This window comes from Genypterus blacodes, unplaced genomic scaffold (genome assembly GCF_046128005.1).
Source record: "Genypterus blacodes isolate CSIRO-AG114 ecotype Tasmania unplaced genomic scaffold, CSIRO-AGI_Gbla_v1 ptg000052l_1, whole genome shotgun sequence".
NCBI lineage: Eukaryota > Metazoa > Chordata > Actinopteri > Ophidiiformes > Ophidiidae > Genypterus > Genypterus blacodes.
In genome coordinates, this window is record NW_027466864.1 from 679,777 (window position 1) to 699,715 (window position 19,939).

The window sequence follows — 19,939 nt, forward strand, 5'->3', positions numbered from 1 at the left end:
GGCCAAGGCTGAAGTGTAGATATAGAACAACAAGCAAGCCATTCGAGACGACAGCTCGATTGGAAGGCTGCAAACACGCTCCTGAACGAGCTGCACACACTGAGTCACGCAGAGAGGACAGTTTGTTTTGAGGGGTTTTAAGGGGTGTGAAGTACTGGTGAGCACAATGAGCTCCAAACACGCACACACGCACACACGCACGCACGCACGCACACACGCACACACACACACATGCACACACACACTGCCAAGATTGTCTGGAGGGTACCTTATTGGGTTTTAAGTCCTCCCTGATGGGTTGTGGAGGGGCATTAAATAGCATTTACACAAAGGGTCTCATTCACTTTGAAATTGATTTTTAAAAAAAGGCCTTAATTAAGCAAACACAGATAAAAGGGATCATTATCTGGGCTTGTATAGGGGTGAGTGATCCCCATTTCCCTATTTAGTTTATCTAACCCATATATTGTGCAACCTTGCAACCTTTAACACATCTAAGAGCACTGCCTGTAATGGAGTTTGGTAAAGGAATCCACCACCAAAACAACTACACATTACCGTCTATTGCAGTCAATTACACACCAACTATGTATGAAAGAATATCAGTTTATTGGTTGGTTATTTGACCAAGGGGAGCAGTTTGCCCTTCACACACAGAAACACATACCCACGTACACACACACTCACCCACACACACACTCACACACCAATCAGGGTGATCTAAATCCCTTGGGTTAAGCTCTATTAGACCATGTGCTTATGAGCAGATAATCATTTGCTGATATGAAGATGCAGTATTAGGCGGTGGGTGGCAACAGTAAAGCTGCTGCATGAAAACGCTCCGCTCCAAAGCCTTAAGTTTTAATATATGTTGTTGCCTTAGGCGCACATTAATGAGTCCTTTTATTCAAGGTGAAGAAACAAAGATAGTGCCGAACGTGTTTAACTTTTAAGGACACGATCACAGTCACTTTGAATTTGAACGTGTGGGTTATAAAGTGACACATGCTGCCATCTGGGCCAACAGCAAGTTTGTTTAAGCTTTGTCCTTCCCTACACCGTCTCATACTGGATTTTGTTATTAATTTCTATTTTTCAGCATCCTGCAAAAAGTATACCACAAGGTGACTTTTGCTGTTATTGTATTTTACTTCTTAAATTGTTTACAGACAAACACAAGATGGCGCTGTTTAGCTTTGAGTGTTGGCTACATGAAACGGCATTAGTTCCATGGTGTCACATGTAAACCAGCCTGTGTTCAATGTGTGTTTTGACACTTTGAGGGGCCTCCTGTGTTGTGTTTGATGTAGTGCAGTGGTGTGTGTGTGTGTGATGTAGTAAAGGAGCGTATGGACATTGATCCTTTTTGTTGGAAAGGAATGGGCGAAAGAGACACACTGCCCCCCTCTGGGACACACTCCACAGCAACATGAGAGTAAATAATAAGCTGTTTCAGGCAGCATAAAACAGCAGACCCCCGATATCATGTTGATGCCCCACTTACTGTGACACAATCCTGTTTTTATCAACGTTTCCCCGCAGCCAGCAAAGTGAGTGTTGTTGAGTATCAGAGCTGTTTTTACTGCACGTGACACGATGTGGTAGATAGAGAGACGAGTGAATAAGACTGCAAGAGAGCAGTGCAAGAGGAAAGAAGAATGAGCTTATGAATAAAGAGGAAGTAAAGAAAGAGGGAGATAAATGGAAGGAAAGCTTAAGATGAAGTGATAGAGTCAGAGACAGACAGTAGAAAAACAAACTCGTGTCACATGTGAGTCCGCCGTGGTATTGCCAAATAGAGGCCCTATTTTTAGGAGAGGAATGTACACAGAGGCCTCGTGGAGAGGGACCATAACAACAAACAGGGCAGAGCGCACTCCTACAAAGAGACAGCTCCCTTTGGAACACAGTCACACAGCATCAACACCAGAGACCAGAAGAAAAAAAGGAAATGTTAAGACATCATATTTACTGCTGAGATTTTGCTGTGAATGCAGATCGGGACCCCAAAAAAACAAACACAGAGAAGAAGAGACGAAGGTAAGAGAAGAGTTTCAGCTTAATGAACGATGCTGTTGCTTTGTCCAAAGTCTAAAGCTTAATTTTGCAACTCTTTTGATATCAATAGAAGTATAATTCATTGAACATAAGGCTTTTCTTCATTTATACTTACTGCTGTCATCTTTTATATTGTCTTTTCTATTACGTTGTAGTGTCAAATGTAAAGATGCATTCATTTGCCTGATTTTACGCACCGGTGCATAATTTGAAATGTAAAAAAACTGACTTTTTAACATGCAATTACATTAGTATACTTTGAACGCCAAAATAAACAAGTTTGAATTGCTACATAGACAAGACAACAGCAGAACAACACAATAGCAGCACACGGGTCCCATGACTTTGACACGGTGGATACAGAAATAGCCGTGCAGGTGTTTGTGCAGTGATCCTCTCAGGCTCTGGCAGGTCAACCAGGCTCCAAAGTGACTAGACAAAGGCCCCATTCATGGGATATCTGAGTGCAGACGTGCTGATCTGCTCACACATGATCAATGATGTTGACTCATGTTTACCTGACATGTTTTCAGGCTAAGACACTGGAAAGCTTCACCTGTCCTAGATCCAGCCTGACTTTGAGACACATCTGATTTGACTAAGGACCCAAGATCAAAATGTTATTTTATCTCTACAACTCAGTGAGTGAATATAATGTTCAGGGTCAATTCTGGGGATTCTAATCTTTATCCTATCTCAGATGTTTTATGTATGAAAGCCGTGGCCTTGTAGTAAAAATACATCCCCAAATCCTGTTTCTCAAAAACAAAATTACCAAACTCATTTGTATTCACTGATACAGAAAACAATAAAATAATTCAAATTCTAAAACACACTTGATAGAGTTTGCAGACGCTGAGGCACTGAGACAGAATAATTCACTTATTGGTAATTTTCAGTTGTATCTCCCTAAGTATTAGATAAGTATAATCTTATAACTCAACAACGGTTGCGACTTATTGACTTTAAAATGGAAATTCAGGGATTTGACAAAAGCTGCAATCTCTCTCTTTTCCAGCATGGACCAACCACCAGTTGAGATCTTCCACTTCAAAGATAAGGAACAGTCCTCCAGCCTGCTCCTTCAACTCAACAGACTAAGACAGGACAAAGTCCTGATTGATGTGTTGTTGTGTTCAGATAACACAGAGATCCCATGCCACCGCAATGTCCTGGTGTCCAGCAGTTCCTATTTCAGAGCCATGTTCTGCAACAACTTCAAGGAGACGCAGCAAACCAGAATCCACTTGAAGGGCGTCACATCTGCCATCCTGAGCTGCATCATCGACTATGTGTACACAGGGCTCGTTAGTATCAGCATGGATATTGTGCTGCCTCTGATGCAGGCAGCGTCTATGTTGCAGTACGGTCGTCTTTTTGAGGCTTGCTCCAGATTCCTTCAGGAGCAGCTGAGCCCAGATAACTGTTTGAGCATGATACGACTCTCTGAGATCATGAATTGTAACAGTTTGAGAGTGAAGGCGAAGGAGATGGCCATGAAGAGCTTCTCTGACGTGTCAGCGTCTGAGGATCTATGCGAGCTCTCCTTACCAGAGCTCATGGGATACCTGGAGGATGATTGCCTTTGCGCAGATGAAGAGCAGGTTTTTGAGACACTTGTCGCTTGGATCCACCATGATCCTTTGTCCAGACGTGGTGCCATCAGTGACCTATTCAAGAAAGTTCGTCTGCGCTACATCCATCCAACATACCTCTTCCAATTCATCGCCAATGACCCATTGATCCAGTCCTCCACCCTCTGCACTGAGCTCATTGAGTCCGTGCGCCGCCTCATGTTCTCTGTCAGCACTAAATGCATCGGAGACACACCATTTGACCTGAAACCTCTCTGGGCAGCGCCGAGACGCTACACCTACCACGACACGTTGGTGGTAGTAGGAGGGAGGAAAAACAACCAGCAGACGTCAAGAGAGGCGCTGCTCTTTGACGAGAAGAGCCAGAAGTGGCAGTGGCTGGCCAAGTTGCCCATACGCCTCTACAAAGCCTCCTATGTCTGCCTGCACAGTATCCTCTACGTGCTGGGAGGTCTGACCACAAACACAAAGTACAGCCAAGTCATCTCAACTGTGTACACACTCTCCCTAAAGACCAACCAGTGGAGAACAGCCGAGTCCATGCTGGAGCCACGCTTTGCCCACCAGAGCGTCTCCTACCTCCACTTCATCTTTGTCCTAGGTGGCATCAGGCCTGACAGACGCTTGTGTGATAGCGTGGAGAGGTGAGATGTCGAGAAAATGTGCGTGGTTGCATGATGAAATACAATAAATAAGGTTATTAGACATATGTTAATAATGCTTTCAGGTACAACAGCATGTTCAACCAGTGGGAGTCTATGGCACCCATGCCTGAGGCTGTGCTGCACCCAGCGGTGGCTGCAACCAACCAGAGGATCTACATGTTTGGTGGGGAAGACGCCATGCAGAACCCAGTCAGGATCGTACAGGTAAGGCACCGTGTTCCATCACTTTACTCAGGTTTCATTCATCTATCCATCTATCCACATTCGCTCACTGAATTTATATATTTGTCCTCTCACCCCCCCGTCCTCTCCCCTCTGCCCCTCTGCAGGTATATCACATTGCCAGGAACATGTGGTCTACCATGGAAAACAGAACAGTGAAGAACGTGTCTGCCCCCGCTGCTGTTATTGATGACAAAATATACATTATTGGAGGTAGTTTAAATAGTTTTTTAATTGAATCGTGTCATTTTAGTTATTACATATACCTTCGCTCACCTGCCCCCCCACATCTTTAACTCTACCCCTCCCCCTTATCACAGGATACACCAGGAGGATGATCGCATACGACACCAAGGCCAACCGCTTCGTCAAGTGTGCCAACTTAAAGGAGAGGAAGATGCACCATTCAGCCACCGTGCTCAATAACAAACTCTATGTCACCGGCGGACGTCACATCAATGGCCATGACGTCATCGAGGACTCAGACAATTTGGAGTGCTATGACCCAAAGACAGACGCTTGGACATCAAAGGGGAAGCTGCCGTTTAAGCTGTTTGACCACGGCTCTTTGACTCTGCCCTGTGACTCGCAGACTTTAGCAAGAACATAGCTGAGTCCCATCAGGTAGCTGGAAAACAGCCTGGGGAGGAGAAGACTGTGTGAAACTGTGTGTGATTGCTGATTTAAAATTGATATACTACAGAAAAACATCTATGAGACACCAGATTTCACTTGTCATGTTTAAATCCCGGAGCTGTGTGCTGATTGGTCAAAGTCTATTGCATCAACATATTGACATTACCTCCAAATCAAATATTCACACTTAATATCAAATATCCACAGATAATATCAACAAATGCAGCTTTAGACATGTACATTTCTAATTTGTTATTGTTTTGCACTTCCTGTCTAGGCCATATTGCTTATCCATTCATAACATGATACGATACTCCACACTGTCATATAACATTTAATAAGTGACTAATAATAGATCATGCATGTTAATGACATTGCGAGTGTGTGGGAGTGTGTGCCAGTGTGGTTCTTTGCCTATTTTTTGGGGTTACATTCCTTTTTCTGTTTTCTATGATGCTGATTGATAAATAAAAACATTACATACAATGAATATTAACTTTAATACATAGAGGAAAATACATAAAAACACATTGAAATACACAACAACGTTTTGTTACATTAAGCTGATTGACCTTTTACATTATATGGGGTTATGCATTATATTGTGTTTGTTGGAATTGTATTTGTTTTTTTTAAATGGCCCACATATTTTTGTACTGTTGTTTCTGTGTTTCTGAGTTTGCACTGTTGATTTTTTAAAACTTCATGAATAAAATTAAATCCTTCTTACATTTGTCCTGTGATCTATAGGTTAAAGTTCTACATAAGGGACAGGTACATTACACACACAGCTTCAGTTCAACCTCAATGCAATGTGAGGAGCACATGCGTGTGTCTTCAGTCTGTTTGACCCCACTCACTCACACACACATACATACACTCACACAGACTTATACATGCCCAGACAGCTTCCTGGGATCCTCACACACAAGAAGACATGAGACATAGAAAAGGTGTCATTTTACTAAGTGCAGCCTTAAATACTACGCTCATAACGTGTCAAGACAGCTTTGCTACACCTGTTGTCAGATCATATCATGGGTAAAGGTGAAAATTGAGTAATATATCCTATTCCCAAATCATATAATTAGGAAATTTGGGATTTCTTTGAGTGATGAGGATATATATTTTTGGAATTTGGGACTTCTTTGATAATAAAAGAGATGCTGCCGATTCTAATAGCTGTGATGAGCGACACAACGTCCATCAACAGCAGCCGTGACTTTGAGAGACCACTGTCAGCAATTACATGTGAAATAAACAGTGTGACCAGAAGGTGTTCCATGTGCACTTCTGTGAATCCAAAAAGGTCACTGGGTCAAACGCTGTTTCAATTTCCTGCTGCCAGCGAATGGAGTCCAGGGGACAGTGGGTGGAGTGGGTCGGGTGGAGTGGGTGGGGGGGCTGGAAAAAGCTATAGGTGATCTGGTCAGGTTATTTTCAGAAACAAACAACGGGGCAAATGTTACACCACGTGAGACGTATTGGCCCTGTGGAGTTGCTGTGCTGGCTGGCAGATGTTGGGGGGGAAAGAGAGAGCGAGAGAGAGAAAGAGAGAGAGAGGGAGGGAGAGAGACTAACTCATGACCAGGATTTCACAACAGAGAATCTGAGAGAGTGATGAAACTCAACTAGGAGGAACAGCAACAGGTGTATATGTGTGGGGGAATATATGTGTGTGTGTGTGTGTGTGTGTGTTTGGTTGCTCATTTTTGTGATTGTGGTCTTTGGGGGTCACACAGGACTGACCAGCTGTCTCATCTGGTCACAACATCACAACAAAAACAGGGATGATGGACAAGGGAGAGAGAGAGAGAACGAGAAAGAGAGAGAGTGTGTGTGTCACATTTGAGGGTCGTGATTCTATCTATCTCAACTTTCCTTCTAGCCTCTTTCTCAGTGAGTCACTAACTGACCGAACATTTGCTGGGACTTTCCATGTTTCATTTATATTTGGCCCACTCTTGAAATAGGCAGAATGAGTCTCAGGGGACTCACAACACTAAACTTTACTGTGGACCCCTCCAGTTTGCACAATAATGCCTTTTTACTCATGTCATTTCAGAATGCAGCATAAATTCTAGATCACTTCAGACATTTATACACACTTGCCACACACGGGTGGAGCTAAAGACATCAGGTTAACCAGCATGCACAATAGTAAGGCCTTGTTGCTAGGATATGCTGGGAGACTGCTAAGGTCATTGAATGTCATCATCACCAATCAGGTGTCCCAACCCAGCTGATACAACCAGAGTACATGAAAGCATCAATGTGGGCCTTTAAAAGTCAAAATATCATCGATATATCTAAGTCTTTGTGATGTCTTGCACAACAAGCACAATGAAGCCCAATTCTTGGAAGTACACAGTGATTGATGGAGTATGCTGCATGTGTTGCTGCTGACATTTTTGCAGTGTATAGTGTCTCAGGAATTATGGGAACCAAGAGAGAGAAAGAGGGAGAGAGAGAGAGAGAGAGAGAGAGAGAGACTGTAGCTTTTTACTGAGGCTGGGTAAACATTACCACTGCTCATAAAACGTTTCTCACGTTGCAGGACTATTAGGAAGTGTACTTCAGCCCTCTACATCAACAATCGCAACATCCGTGAACAGAAAAGGGATGTTGTTAAGGTCAGAGACTACAGTACTTCCTCAATGACACCTTCATCCTCATCATCATCATCATCCTTATCACAATCCAGACAATGAATTCCAATACAGGTGTCAGAGTTCATCTGATCTTTCTACAAATCACAGTGGAGCTGAAGCGCAGGGTCGATTAATGTAAAACTTAATTCACAGCCGTAGACAAACAACCCTTTGAACTGGATTGCCTTCCCACACACAGGCGATGTCATGTGTTTGACTGAGCTGATAAGAGCTGACCTAGTGGCCTCAGCCGGCTTGGCTACATTCAATCTTTCATCCCATGAGCCAAAATAAACTGAATAGCACACATGGAGTCTCCAACTGGCTCTGTTGTTATGATGGGAAAATTGGAATAGAGAGTTGAAGCCTTTCACACACACTCACACACCATCCATAATGCAATACAACACAAAGGGAATCCAAAGGGCAACTTGGTCTATTTAAAAAAACAGGAGTGACAAAGAATCATGGGATTTACAGACATGTTACTTGGGAAATATAATGATATTCCCCCTTAAACTAACAAGACTAAACGTCACCCTGTGTGCTAGTATGATTGTTGTTTGTATCCATATTTGCAATGGAAGTACAGTAGTGATTTGGGGGACATCAGGGATCCTAAAGGAGGTTAGGAAAGAGGGGTCTTGGAAAATAGGAATTCTGCTGGTTCCATTCCACACTTGCACGTGGGGAGTGCACAAGGATGCGGGATCAGGAAATTTCCTTTCTCACCGAACCCCAAAACGCAACAGAACAGTTACATAATTCTCCCCCTGAGCCACGTCTGTGACACGCAAAGACTCGCTTTTTATTTATCGACACTTCGGGACAAAAACACATTGAAACTGCCCCCCCGCCGGACCCTTGGGTGCTCATATGTACCCGACATGGAGCAATAAGACGATCCCGCTGAGTGTTTCAGTGCCTGCTTGCGATGATAAACAAAGCCACGTGCTGCGGGGAAGTTTCCACGGTGGGCGGATCTCCTGTGTTTCCGGGTTGTGAGCAGGAGGATATAAAGAGAGCTGCGCCACAACAACAGCAGAACCGAAACGCGAAAAGACACACACGCATTCAGAAGACTCTTTTATAGCTTTATTTCATCCAAATCACCGAGTCGAGATGCCTTTTCTCGGACAGGACTGGAGGTCACCGGGTCAAAGTTGGGTTAAAACCGAGGTGGGATGGAAGAAGACAACGGCGGACGACAAAAACAACAATGTCTCCGTGGTGAGGTGAGTTATCAAAGATGCCTTAAGTCGTGAGAATTCAGGTCACAAGATGTTTAACAACGCGTGACATCTTTCTTAAACACTTTTATACGAGTGTCCGAGCAGGTTTTCGTGTCCTTAACTTCAACCTTTACTCCTTTGTTTACGTCGTTTCCGTTAAGTCATCTGTCTGTCTTTGTTTTTCTGGGGCACTGTTCCATTTGAAGCTAATCACTGAGCTATTAATAAGCACATAACAAGTGACTGGATTAACACACGTCTGCTGAGTGTGTCCACTGTCCTCACACACACACACACGCAATACAAATTGGTACACGTCTGTCTGTGTCCGTTTTCCAGAATGTCACAAAGATGCTAAATCATAATGGTGTCTGCACTGAAATACGCCTTTATGTGTTTATTCAGATATTGCAAAGAGGAAGAGGAAGAAGAGGAGGAGTGCTTTAACAAAGACAACCTGCTGCTCTCTCTCAGCTATGACATGGCTGCCAAAAAGAGGAAAAAGGATCTCATAAACAACAACACCAAAGTCCCCTGTGAGTGGGTCACAAACGGAAGACCACCAAAGCCACAATCACACCAACAGAACACAACTCGCCTGCTGTTACTGTTTCACACGCGCAGTTAGAGCTAGAATAAAACCTCCACGTTCAGTCTGGAGGAACACAAGTATAAGTTATGTAACATTCATGAGGGTAGAACTTCCTAATAATAATGTTTATGAATCATTTCCTGCCGTTCTCTATAATAGACTCTACTTAAATCATCATACTGACCTCTGATGAAATTGTATATTATTATTACTATTATCAAAACCCTGCTTGTGCTTATATTGCGTGACTCTAAACGTTCTCCCTTGGCAGATTTCTACATGGAGAAATGGATTTATGTTCATAAAGGAAGCACCAAGGAGGTAACAACAAACACACTCTCATTTAATGCTGCATCAACTTTTCATATCATCATTGCCAATGTAAACACAGTGAGAAAACTCTACACTCTGGGCCGAGGATCACATTCTAATACCCTGATAATTAAATTCTCACAGCGCCACGGATATTGTACTCTGGGTGAGGCCTTCAACCGCTTAGATTTCTGCAGCGCCATCAAGGACACCAGGAGATTTAATTACGTTGTCAGAGTGAGTCCAAGTCTCCTTTTCTTCCTCCGTTTGTCTCTCTCTCTCTCTCTCTCTCTCTCTCTCTCTCTCTCTCTCTCTCTCTCTGTCTCCCTGTCTCTCTCTCTGTCTCCCTGTCTCTGTCTCTGTCTCTGTTTGCTTGCTACTAGCAGCAGAGGGGTTAAAGTTCATTCTGAGGGTGTGTAGGCCTCTGCCAGGCTCTTATCAATGTTCTACAGACGAGAGTCTCTCTACACATGATATTGACCCAGGGGTGTGTGTGTGTGTGTGTGAGGCAGGGGAAAAGTGTGTCACAGCATGAGCCTCTATATGATCGTAGCCATTAACCATTTAATTAGATCAAAGCATATGGATATTTACAGCCCCCACCCTCCCTTCATACACATGTAAATACACATGTGCTCCCATGTGAGTTGTGTGTGTGTGTTCATGCACTGTGGGGGGGAGGGGGGGCCAAGGAGGGGTGACAGCTGTGCGGTGAGGTGTGATCACTCAAAGGGGTTTTATGAAACCAGACCTAGTAGTCGGGTGATTCAGATCCCCTGATACACACACACACACGCACACGCACACGCACACGCACACTGACGCATCTTTTAATATTCTCTGTTCCTCCTCACTCATCCACTTGTGTGTTAAACTTGCGTCTCTTAGGCTTTCTTCCGCTCGGCAGCAGAACTCTGGTAAACTGCTCTTCTAATAAATGTTGTGAAAAGAGCCACATTAGGCCGAGCCAGGATGAGACAAATTGCCTTTGGCAAGACAGCGAGACTGCAGGGGATCGCTTTATGTTGGCACAAAGTTGGCATCTACTGTCACACACTCATAAACACACAAAACTGTAGCGTGGCAGAATCCTCAGAGTGAGAGGAATCATTCCTCTGCTATTCTGTTAGGTGACGACTCAATTTTTCCAGCGTTATACACGGCTGATTGTTCAGCGCGACCTTTCCTGAGCAGGTCCCGGGTCCTGAGTGCAGCAGAGTGTGATAAACCCAGAGGACAATATGGCTTTGTAACACTAGTCTAGTCTGGACACAATGTCCTAGGTCACTGCTCTTCACTGGTTTGTGTCTGATGGCATTTGCGGGGTTCATTTAACTCCATCTCGGTTACACAGATCAGGTTTCCCTCCACAAAGAGACAACAAGCCGACTCTCTCTTTCCTCCACGCACACAAACAAACAGGGGTTACAAATCAAGGAGAAACCAGCACCCGGCCTTTCAAAGTGTCTGGTTTTTGTATCGGGAAGCTTATGTGATAACAAGAAGAGGTAACGCTTCTGACGCTTCTGTTGTGTTTGTGGGCATTCGCCAAGTTTTGAAGAGCAATTTAGCGAACGGCAAGCGAGTCTAAAAGTAGATACGGAAACGCACATTGTTCTGCCTCGATGCTCCACAAAGACGGGAGCCGCTGAAGGAAAAAGAGCAGTGGGTGAAGCTTTAGGTAGAAAGGGAACTAATGAGGGAGTTAGGATGTTTGCTTAGAGGATGAGGAGCGGTGATGAAGATGTTCAATCAGATTTATTAAGGTGGTTAATCTCATCACCTTTTTTTACTCTGGAACAATTTTTCCACCAATCAGTCTAGGAATGTGCATGGAGGAAAGCAGGTGTGTTGCTTTGGTAACGTTAATCATTTCACACAGCTGCACTTAATCTGTTTATGTGTTGATGTGGCAATGATAACAGAACGTCACGTGCTGTTGAGCAATGGGGGGAGGAGGGGGGGGGGGGGGGAACTTGAGCTCGCCCGTGATGTCACTGCCTCTCTTCCTTGCCAGAAATATCACCCTGGACACACGCCAGTAACCGCGTCCACACACACACACACACACGAGGCACGCACAGACACGTCACACACATCAAACACACACATGCTCCGATGGCCAGTTATTCTAACCGCTCATGGATGTGCTGGGTTGTTCTCCCAGCACGTTTTCCACCCGTTTCTCCTCCCAAACAAAACACCCCAGACTCCCATCCGCCAAGAATGTAGTTATGTGGTCCTTGGATCAGGCATCTGTTGAGAGTAATGACTGGGTGGAACCGCTCCAAAAAAGCCCCCCTACCCTCCCCTCCTCCTCTCTTCTGGCCTTTCTAGCAAACGTTTATCGTCAGGAGTGTGACCAGCTTTTGGGAATGCCTCAGAACAAACAGTAAATAAGGAGCGAAGGGAACAGAGTGTCTCGCTGGCTGACAGGCTGGAATTCACGCCGTGTTTCTAACTTTCTCTCTCTCTCTCTCTCTCTTTTTCTCTTATTCTGCTGTAGCTATTGGAGCTCATCGCCAAGTCCCAGCTCCCCTCGCTCAGCGGAGTGGCACAGAAAAACTACATGAATATTTTGGAGCGAGTGGTACAGAAAGGTGAGCATCGTTTCTCCTCCTTGCAATTTCTCAGATACACAGACGCCAAAATCCCCCTACCTAGTCTGCGCCTGTTATCCTCGTTTGTTTTCGTTAAAAAAGTACATAATAAGTTAGAACGCTGGTACATAATGATGGATGAGACCTTCTGCTTTATTGGCACAAAAAGTTTGGAGCGCTAGGTGAGGAAATGAGGCCCGACCGTGTCTAAAGAAGGCTGCAGAGCGAAAACACTGACAGTCACCAGAGCCGCCTGTAAGCTACAGTGTAAACCAAATGTCCTCTCTGTTAAACAGGGAATCATTGTTTACTCAGTGTTGTGAAACCTATTGGACAGGAGGAGAGCACAGACACTCCAGAACATTCGGTTTATATTCGATTATAGTATAAACAAGCATACGTGTTGTTGTGCAGCGATTACAATGGTTGTCGTTCACAATTACAGCGACTGAGTTCACTGAATAACTTGTGGTGTTTTCCTCTGGTTGGTTTCTCATAGTTCTGGACGACCAGCAGAACGTTCGTCCCATTAAGGAGTTGCTGCAGACGCTGTACGTCTCCCTCTGCACACTGGTCCAGGACATGGGCAAGTCTGTCCTGGTGGGCAACATCAACATCTGGATGCACCGCATGGAAAACATCCTGCAGTGGCATCAGCAGCTGGACAACATCCAGATCAACAGGGTGAGTCTAGGTTCAAGTAAATGTTTCCATACCATAGAAACAGAAACTTAGTAACCGTGGGAGGCAGTAGCTCAGTGGGTAGAGCTTCCGCTTGGGAACTGGAGGGTCGCCGGTTCGAGTCCCTGCCAAGGTGCCCCTGAGCAAGGCACCGAACCCTCAATTGCTCCCCCCTCTGCGTAGGGTGGTAATGTAATGTAAGTCGCTTTGGATAAAAGCGTCTGCCAAATGCTCGTAATGTAATGTAATGTAATGTAACCGCAGAAGTATAAATCTTAATGCCGCACTCTTCTGCCTCGACTCTCCTACAGCCCACGTGTTCAGGCATGATGCTGACCGACCTGCCCGCCAGTTTGCAGCTGAACATTATGCAGAGTCTGACAGACGGCAGGGACCTGGTCAGTCTGGGACAGGTCTGTCCTGAGCTGGGGACCCTGGCAGAGGACCGGCTGCTCTGGAAGAGGCTCTGCCAGTACCACTTCACCGACAGACAGGCATGTAGACCTGAATGATCTGTGAACTCTAGAGTCAGAGCAGAGCTTAAAGAGAAGACACACACTCGCTCGAATACCAATACCAACACACACAGACACACATTTCCACACACTTCACTTGTCTTTCTCACTGCCCTCCGGCTATCTCGCTGCTCCATCAATTTGGAGTCGGGGCTTGAGTCCGGCTCAGAGGAGATAAAACAACAGTCTTCTTGGCATACGAGCCGTTAAAATCACTCATCAAGGAGGTCAAGGATCTCTGGTAAACAGGGCGGTCGGCTTGAAAATGAGAGCGCAAGAGTCGGTATACTGACACGACAATAACCTCACAGCACACTCGGCAGCATCCACTCCACAAGCTAGAGAGACGGTCCTCCACATTAATGAGGTTACAGTGAAGCTCTCCTACCACTTAGAGGTTAGGATGGGATTGTGAAAATAACCAAATCCAATGATATAAGCGGGACGCAGATGGAATACGGGAGAAAGCCGTCGCACAACTCTCAACCATTCTTCTGTTTATCTCTAATGCAGATCCGAAAGCGCCTGATGGTGTCAGATAAAGGTCATCTGGAGTGGAAGAAGATGTACTTCAAGCTGAGCCGCTGCTATCCTCTCAGAGAGCAATACAACGACACTCTGCACTTCTGCACACACTGTCACATCCTCTTCTGGAAGGTAAACAAACGCCTCAGATTTGAATGTGTGAACTAATAGGTCCTATGCCTTCATCAGAGGTCGAGCAAATTACAAATGTGACTGATCAGTGTGTGTGTGTGTCTCCTTTCTTCCTCCCAGGACACCAGCCATCCCTGCACAGCCAACAACCCAGAGAGCTGCACCACCTCCCTGTCTCCTCAAGACTTTATTAACCTTTTCAACTACTGAGGAGCCTCTTTTACACAGATACATACACACATACACACACACACACGCCAGTTAAACTGACGATGTACATACTGTACATAGAAAATGTACAAAAGTGTCTTTGTTTGATAGCACAGAGAGTTCCTGATGTATATTTGGGTGACGGTACGACAGGGAGGCTCAGGCAGTGGCAGTCTGCAATCCACAGAGGCTTCTGGGAAAGTTTGCTGTTGAAAGTGAGCGAACATGACGGGGAGGAAAATGGAGGTGAAGGCAGCTTGTCTTGTCTCATGGATGTAACGGGGAAAGTGTTCCGGAAAAGCAGGAACACGGCCAGCGGAGAGTCGGAGCAGAGTGTATTATCAATTTGAAGACACGTCTGCAAGACAAATGCACCACTTGACCGTAACGGAGTGCAATATTTTTTTTTACATCAGAATGTTATTTTTGGGGTTTTAAAGCATTTGCGGTCATTTATTTGATTACAGATGATCAGACTTGATTGGTTTAAGATCCAGGGACCTGCTCAGGTGGAGGGATACAGTTTGCAGTCATCCTGTGTTTGGTCACTCGGGTGGAGAGTAATGAGTTGCCATGGTACCTAAAAGTTAATGAAAGTAAGCGAAGCAGCTGGAAATGGATCACCAGAGGGAGCCAAGTGACTCTTTGATATGTTGATATGTTGACACACCATGTTATCTTTTCTACTTTGCTTTGTTCTTTTTTCACTTTTATAAGGATTTCATAATAAGAGTCTTTTTTTTTTGTCTAAATGAAACATGAGTTTATTTTCTGCAGCTATGATGTCTTGAGTGCAGTATTACCAAAGATTGCAGATAAATAGAACAATGATGTGCCTTTATCATCAAACTTGAAGCTGCTACTCCATAGTTTAGCGTTTGCTTTGTTTTCAGAGCCTGATGTTTGATGTTTCTTTAAACGATTGAATCAGTGGCTTCAATACCAAAGTTGACTGAAGTAAATGTTTTGTTTCATATTGCCTGCATGATTTGTAAAAAACCAGACAATTTTGTTTACTTATTTATTGAGTTTCTGGGAAGTGACTGACTTCACAATGTTTGTATAATGTCACAATTTTGACTTTTCTATCGCTGCTTATGCAGTGAGGAAGTATGTACATGCTATGCAATGCATCTATGTTCTGTTGAATCAATAAATGGAAAACATCTCAATCTGTGTACTGCTTATATTTAATTGCTGCTTCAGTTTAGTCAATCTTAACAGGGGTAGGATTAGACCTGGCTTTATTTTCCTTCAAAGGACTTAAAGGAGGCCAGGAAGTGGAGGTGTGCTGTAATTTGGTTCAAAGGAAAATTGTGCTCTCTATTGGGTAAACGCTGAACTGCAAGATGGTAGATAGAGAGAAGTAGCAGTAAATATGTGCTGATACACCATCAGAGAATCTCTACAAGGATGAGTCTCAGTCTTTAATCACTTTTCTTACTTAAGTGCTCATAAGGGCTAAAGAAAGACAAAATGATGCTTAATGTGACGCTAATCAGATGCTATGAAGAGGCACGAACAGCAAGGGACTCATTTAGAGCACAAACTCTACATGTACTGGAGCTCTAATGATGATAATAATAATTAGACCTACCACAGCACTATGATTAGACAAGAAGCCCTGTGTGATTAACAACAAACTCTGCTCATGTCATGAAATATCAACACATCATTTCTCTCAAACAATCGTTTTAATTATAGAGTCAAAGAGGAGAACAAATAAAGTAAAAACAAAAAGAACAAATACAAATGTTTGCATGAGACGCAGACATAAACAATGCAATAACCCAGTGCTTCTTACACATTGTCTTTATTATAAATATAACTCAAAAAGGAATTTTTCACTGGAAATGTGATTTAGGTTGATCACTGTCTGCTGCAGCAGTGAACCTACAGTGAGCTGCTATGAGACTGTTAGGAACATTAGGAAGCACAATGTGTACGCCCGGGAAACGCACAATATCAGTGTGAAAGAAGGATGCTCAACGTGCAATCATTGCTGATTTTAACCCCTTTATAAATAGCCAGATAAAAGCAACATTACCCAACATAACATCAGATGTATTATTGCCGTGGCAGCAGAGAGAGAGAGAAGGCAATGTAGTGTAAACTTCCTTTTTGATAATAACTAAGTTCCTGACTCGGTTGTTGCATTAACAGTTGAATACTTCCAAACTATTCAACCTGACTAATGGCTACACATTACATGAGGTTGTTGCCCTAACAAACTGTTTTATGCATTACAGTGTGATTTACCTTAATACGCCCCCTTCTACTCTTTTTTGAATCATGCAAAAGTACAGTACCATCTACATTATGTGCGTCTTGAAACATAATAAGCACCAGGAACAACATTCCGATCTTATTTCCAACACAGTGCCACATCTGGCCTGAACAAACTCAAGTGTAACCAGTCACATTCTTCATGTGGTCCTCAGAGAAAAGGTCCCATTAAACACAAAACAACAGTCAAAAATGAACCCGAAATCAGAGCAAAGGGAAACAAGACAGTAATAATCAAACCAGCAGCAAAGTGGATCACTGTGAACCAGGATGTTGATGCAACTCCTTATGGGATGGTGAAAATCTTGACTTAGTCGTTCTGCAAATTCATTTAAGCATGTTAAAACAGAATCCAAAAATACACACCAAACCCTTATATCCTATGTTGCAATTGGGACAAAATCCGTCTCGCTGCCATGGTTTCACTGTTAAATCAGTGGACGTCTGCAGCGTTTCAGGGTCTGTCTGAGCGTCCAGTGCATGTAGTCCATGTAAGAGAATATCCACAAACCTCCCAGAATGGAAGAATACCAACTTCAGGGGATCCTGAGGCGCTTAGGAGTCTCGGTGGAATATGAAGTGTAGCCAGGTAAAGTAATCAACACTAAAAGAGCCTGCAGACAAAGGATTGAGCATTATGTGACACAGATATATATCACTTTGAGTTCGAGTTAGGGGAGAAAGAAAAGAAGCGTGCTCGTAATAATCTGGTGCGACCAAAAGGATAAAGGAAAGTGAAGCGTTACCAGAGTTAGTAAATGTCACAGAGTGGTACGTTTTCTCTTTCAGAATTCTGAATAATCCACTCAATAGCATCCCAACCCTACAGAAGCACACAGACAAAGAGAAGAGAACACACACGTCAAACTCAGGGAGGAGAAATCAGAGGAGAAATCATGCAAAGATCAGCAGCAGCAACTTAAATCAGATGTCAGATTATGTAAGAAATGAGGAATAAGTGCATATAAATGTAGTTTTTTTTTTTCAATTGTAGGTCACTGATTGTAGGTCACTTTGTCTGTCTGTTACCTTCCTGGCATTGGCTGTCATTCTCCTGGCCATCATCCCCTCCAGGTAACTGCTTAGACTGACTCCCTTGACTGTAATGATGGCCTCCTGGGTCAGGACGGTACTGGAGGGAGAGAGAGAAAGGATATTTGAGCCCCGAGTTCCAGTTTGACCATTGTTATAACCGTCTGAAGCGAGCCATACTTACACTTCTGGGTTGTCTGGGTGCGGCTGGTAAACAAGCCTCTCGTCCACTGATATCAGGTTGGTGAGAGTGATCTGGAAAGCAAAATAAACATTGACTATCCTGCTTCAGAGGCTCGTGATAACAGATTTCGGAATTTAAACGCTGACGTAAGTCATGTGTGGCCATCACGTCCGCTGTGAACCTACGTTTGTAGAGCACAGTTCCATCTTCTTCTCATCTGGATCCACTATGGAGTGCTCCTTCACATACGTCTGCGTGTGGCTGGTTCCTAGTATCTACGTCACAAACAGGTTGCATGGTACATATGAAGGTCCTGGTGGGGGGGAGTTATGGTGGAATCTCGTGTGTGTGTGTTTTGATGACTGACCGCTCGCACGATGCTGGGGAGTCCCCACTCTGTGCTGAGGAGCCGGTGGCTGTGCAGGCGTCCCTCTGTGTCCAGGCTGCGATCCAGCACGTCAACCCCGACCACGTTGGGGTTCATAGGGTTAGGGTACTTCCTCATCGCAGCCTTGATCACTGTCTCCCACGGGTAACTGCACACAAATAAACAAGATAAATATCTTGACTTACACATTCATGTTTAGATTATACAACATCACAGTTATTATGACCTATGAATGACAATGTCAAGCTGATAGAGGTGACATGTTTCAGTAATGATGAGACTAACTCATGGCATTTATTTATTGGTATGTGTGTGTGTGTGTGTGTGTGTGTGTGTGTGTGTATGTAGTGTGATTATGTGTGTTTAGGGATCTTTGACACTAATCTAGTCAAATCTACTTCACTGACTTTGCTCCCGCTGATGTAGTAGTGTGCACAGATACACATCAGTGAGTCGTGTAATGAAGCAGCTAATAAAGCAAGTGGACTTTACTCACCGCAATCATAACATAACCATAACTCATATTAACAGCTGGAGTTGAAGGTCCCATCCATGACTTCACTTCCTTTCGTCCCACTTCAGTATGAGGCCTATATTCTAAACAAGAAAGAGCCGAGTGACCAACCTGAAAACGTGCTCCGTGCTCCAGATCCTCATTTTGCAAACGGAAATCTAAACACTCGTCCCTGAAACAACCTCCCTCTTCCCGAAGCTCCCTTTCACCGGACCATCTTCATCCGAGGCTTCAGCGTTCGGAGAAACTGGCCTTTATGGACCTCACGAACATGAGTCCAGAGAGCGCAGCTTCGTGTTTTCTGCATATCAGCCTTGCGCATACACTGCGCAAAATCCTTTGGTCGACCACAATCAAGGGCAGAGAATATGTATAGATTGTAATGTATAGCCGCTATACACAGAGAAGCCGGTGTCAGTGCCACTAAGTGTCCAGTGAAAGTTAGTGAAATACTAAATTTCTGGACTAGACTTTCCAAATAAAGGTCTTGATGATAAGTTAACGATTTTAAGAGAGTTTCAGACTGGACATTTAGGATTAAAAATCCATTGAGATACTGACAAGATACACCTACGTCTATTTTAGTCAAATCATTCCACGCATATCACCGCCACTCGTTCGTTTCATCAATGTAAAAACTTTTAATTTTCATTTTAAAAGCAAATACACGGTGCTTCCGGTATTGTACTGGCTCACTTGATGCAGCTGATAGAGGCCTGATGCTGCATCCGTAGGCATGTTTGCGCATGCGTCAAGCATCTCTCCACCATCCCCTTGTAGAGGTGGCGAAGGAGCGCAGCATCATCAAGCCAGACAGAAAAAAAACAGGAAACAGGCACCCTAGCTTACAAATAAAAGCACATTATTCAGATGTTAAATTATGAATAAAATTACCATAACATGCAGCAA

The 19,939-nt window shown here is 44.0% G+C and overlaps 3 protein-coding genes across 3 annotated transcripts; 2 read left to right on the top strand and 1 right to left on the bottom strand.

Annotated features, from left to right (window-relative positions):
• The first annotated feature begins 1,824 nt into the window (after positions 1-1,824).
• Positions 1,825-5,813, top strand: LOC143000943 (kelch-like protein 38). The gene is made up of 5 exons (XM_076150443.1): positions 1,825-2,040; positions 3,077-4,297; positions 4,381-4,522; positions 4,648-4,753; positions 4,861-5,813. Exons 2-5 carry the CDS (start codon positions 3,078-3,080, stop codon positions 5,148-5,150), a joined length of 1,758 nt encoding a protein of 585 aa, XP_076006558.1. The 5' UTR covers positions 1,825-2,040; position 3,077; the 3' UTR covers positions 5,151-5,813.
• A 3,004-nt stretch (positions 5,814-8,817) lies between these two features.
• Positions 8,818-15,798, top strand: fbxo32 (F-box protein 32). The gene is made up of 9 exons (XM_076150524.1): positions 8,818-9,062; positions 9,465-9,595; positions 9,923-9,972; positions 10,108-10,200; positions 12,470-12,563; positions 13,063-13,247; positions 13,556-13,738; positions 14,273-14,416; positions 14,537-15,798. The coding sequence occupies exons 1-9, from the start codon at positions 8,950-8,952 to the stop codon at positions 14,624-14,626; spliced, it is 1,083 nt and encodes a 360-aa protein (XP_076006639.1). The 5' UTR covers positions 8,818-8,949; the 3' UTR covers positions 14,627-15,798.
• Positions 15,799-16,389: 591 nt separating this feature from the next.
• Positions 16,390-19,459, bottom strand: LOC143000950 (PRELI domain containing protein 3A-like). Its single transcript, XM_076150453.1, has 6 exons — positions 19,142-19,459; positions 18,496-18,664; positions 18,314-18,403; positions 18,129-18,199; positions 17,942-18,044; positions 16,390-17,526 (listed from the first exon to the last, which is right to left on the bottom strand). The coding sequence occupies exons 1-6, from the start codon at positions 19,171-19,173 to the stop codon at positions 17,449-17,451; spliced, it is 543 nt and encodes a 180-aa protein (XP_076006568.1). The 5' UTR covers positions 19,174-19,459; the 3' UTR covers positions 16,390-17,448.
• Positions 19,460-19,939: the final 480 nt, after the last annotated feature.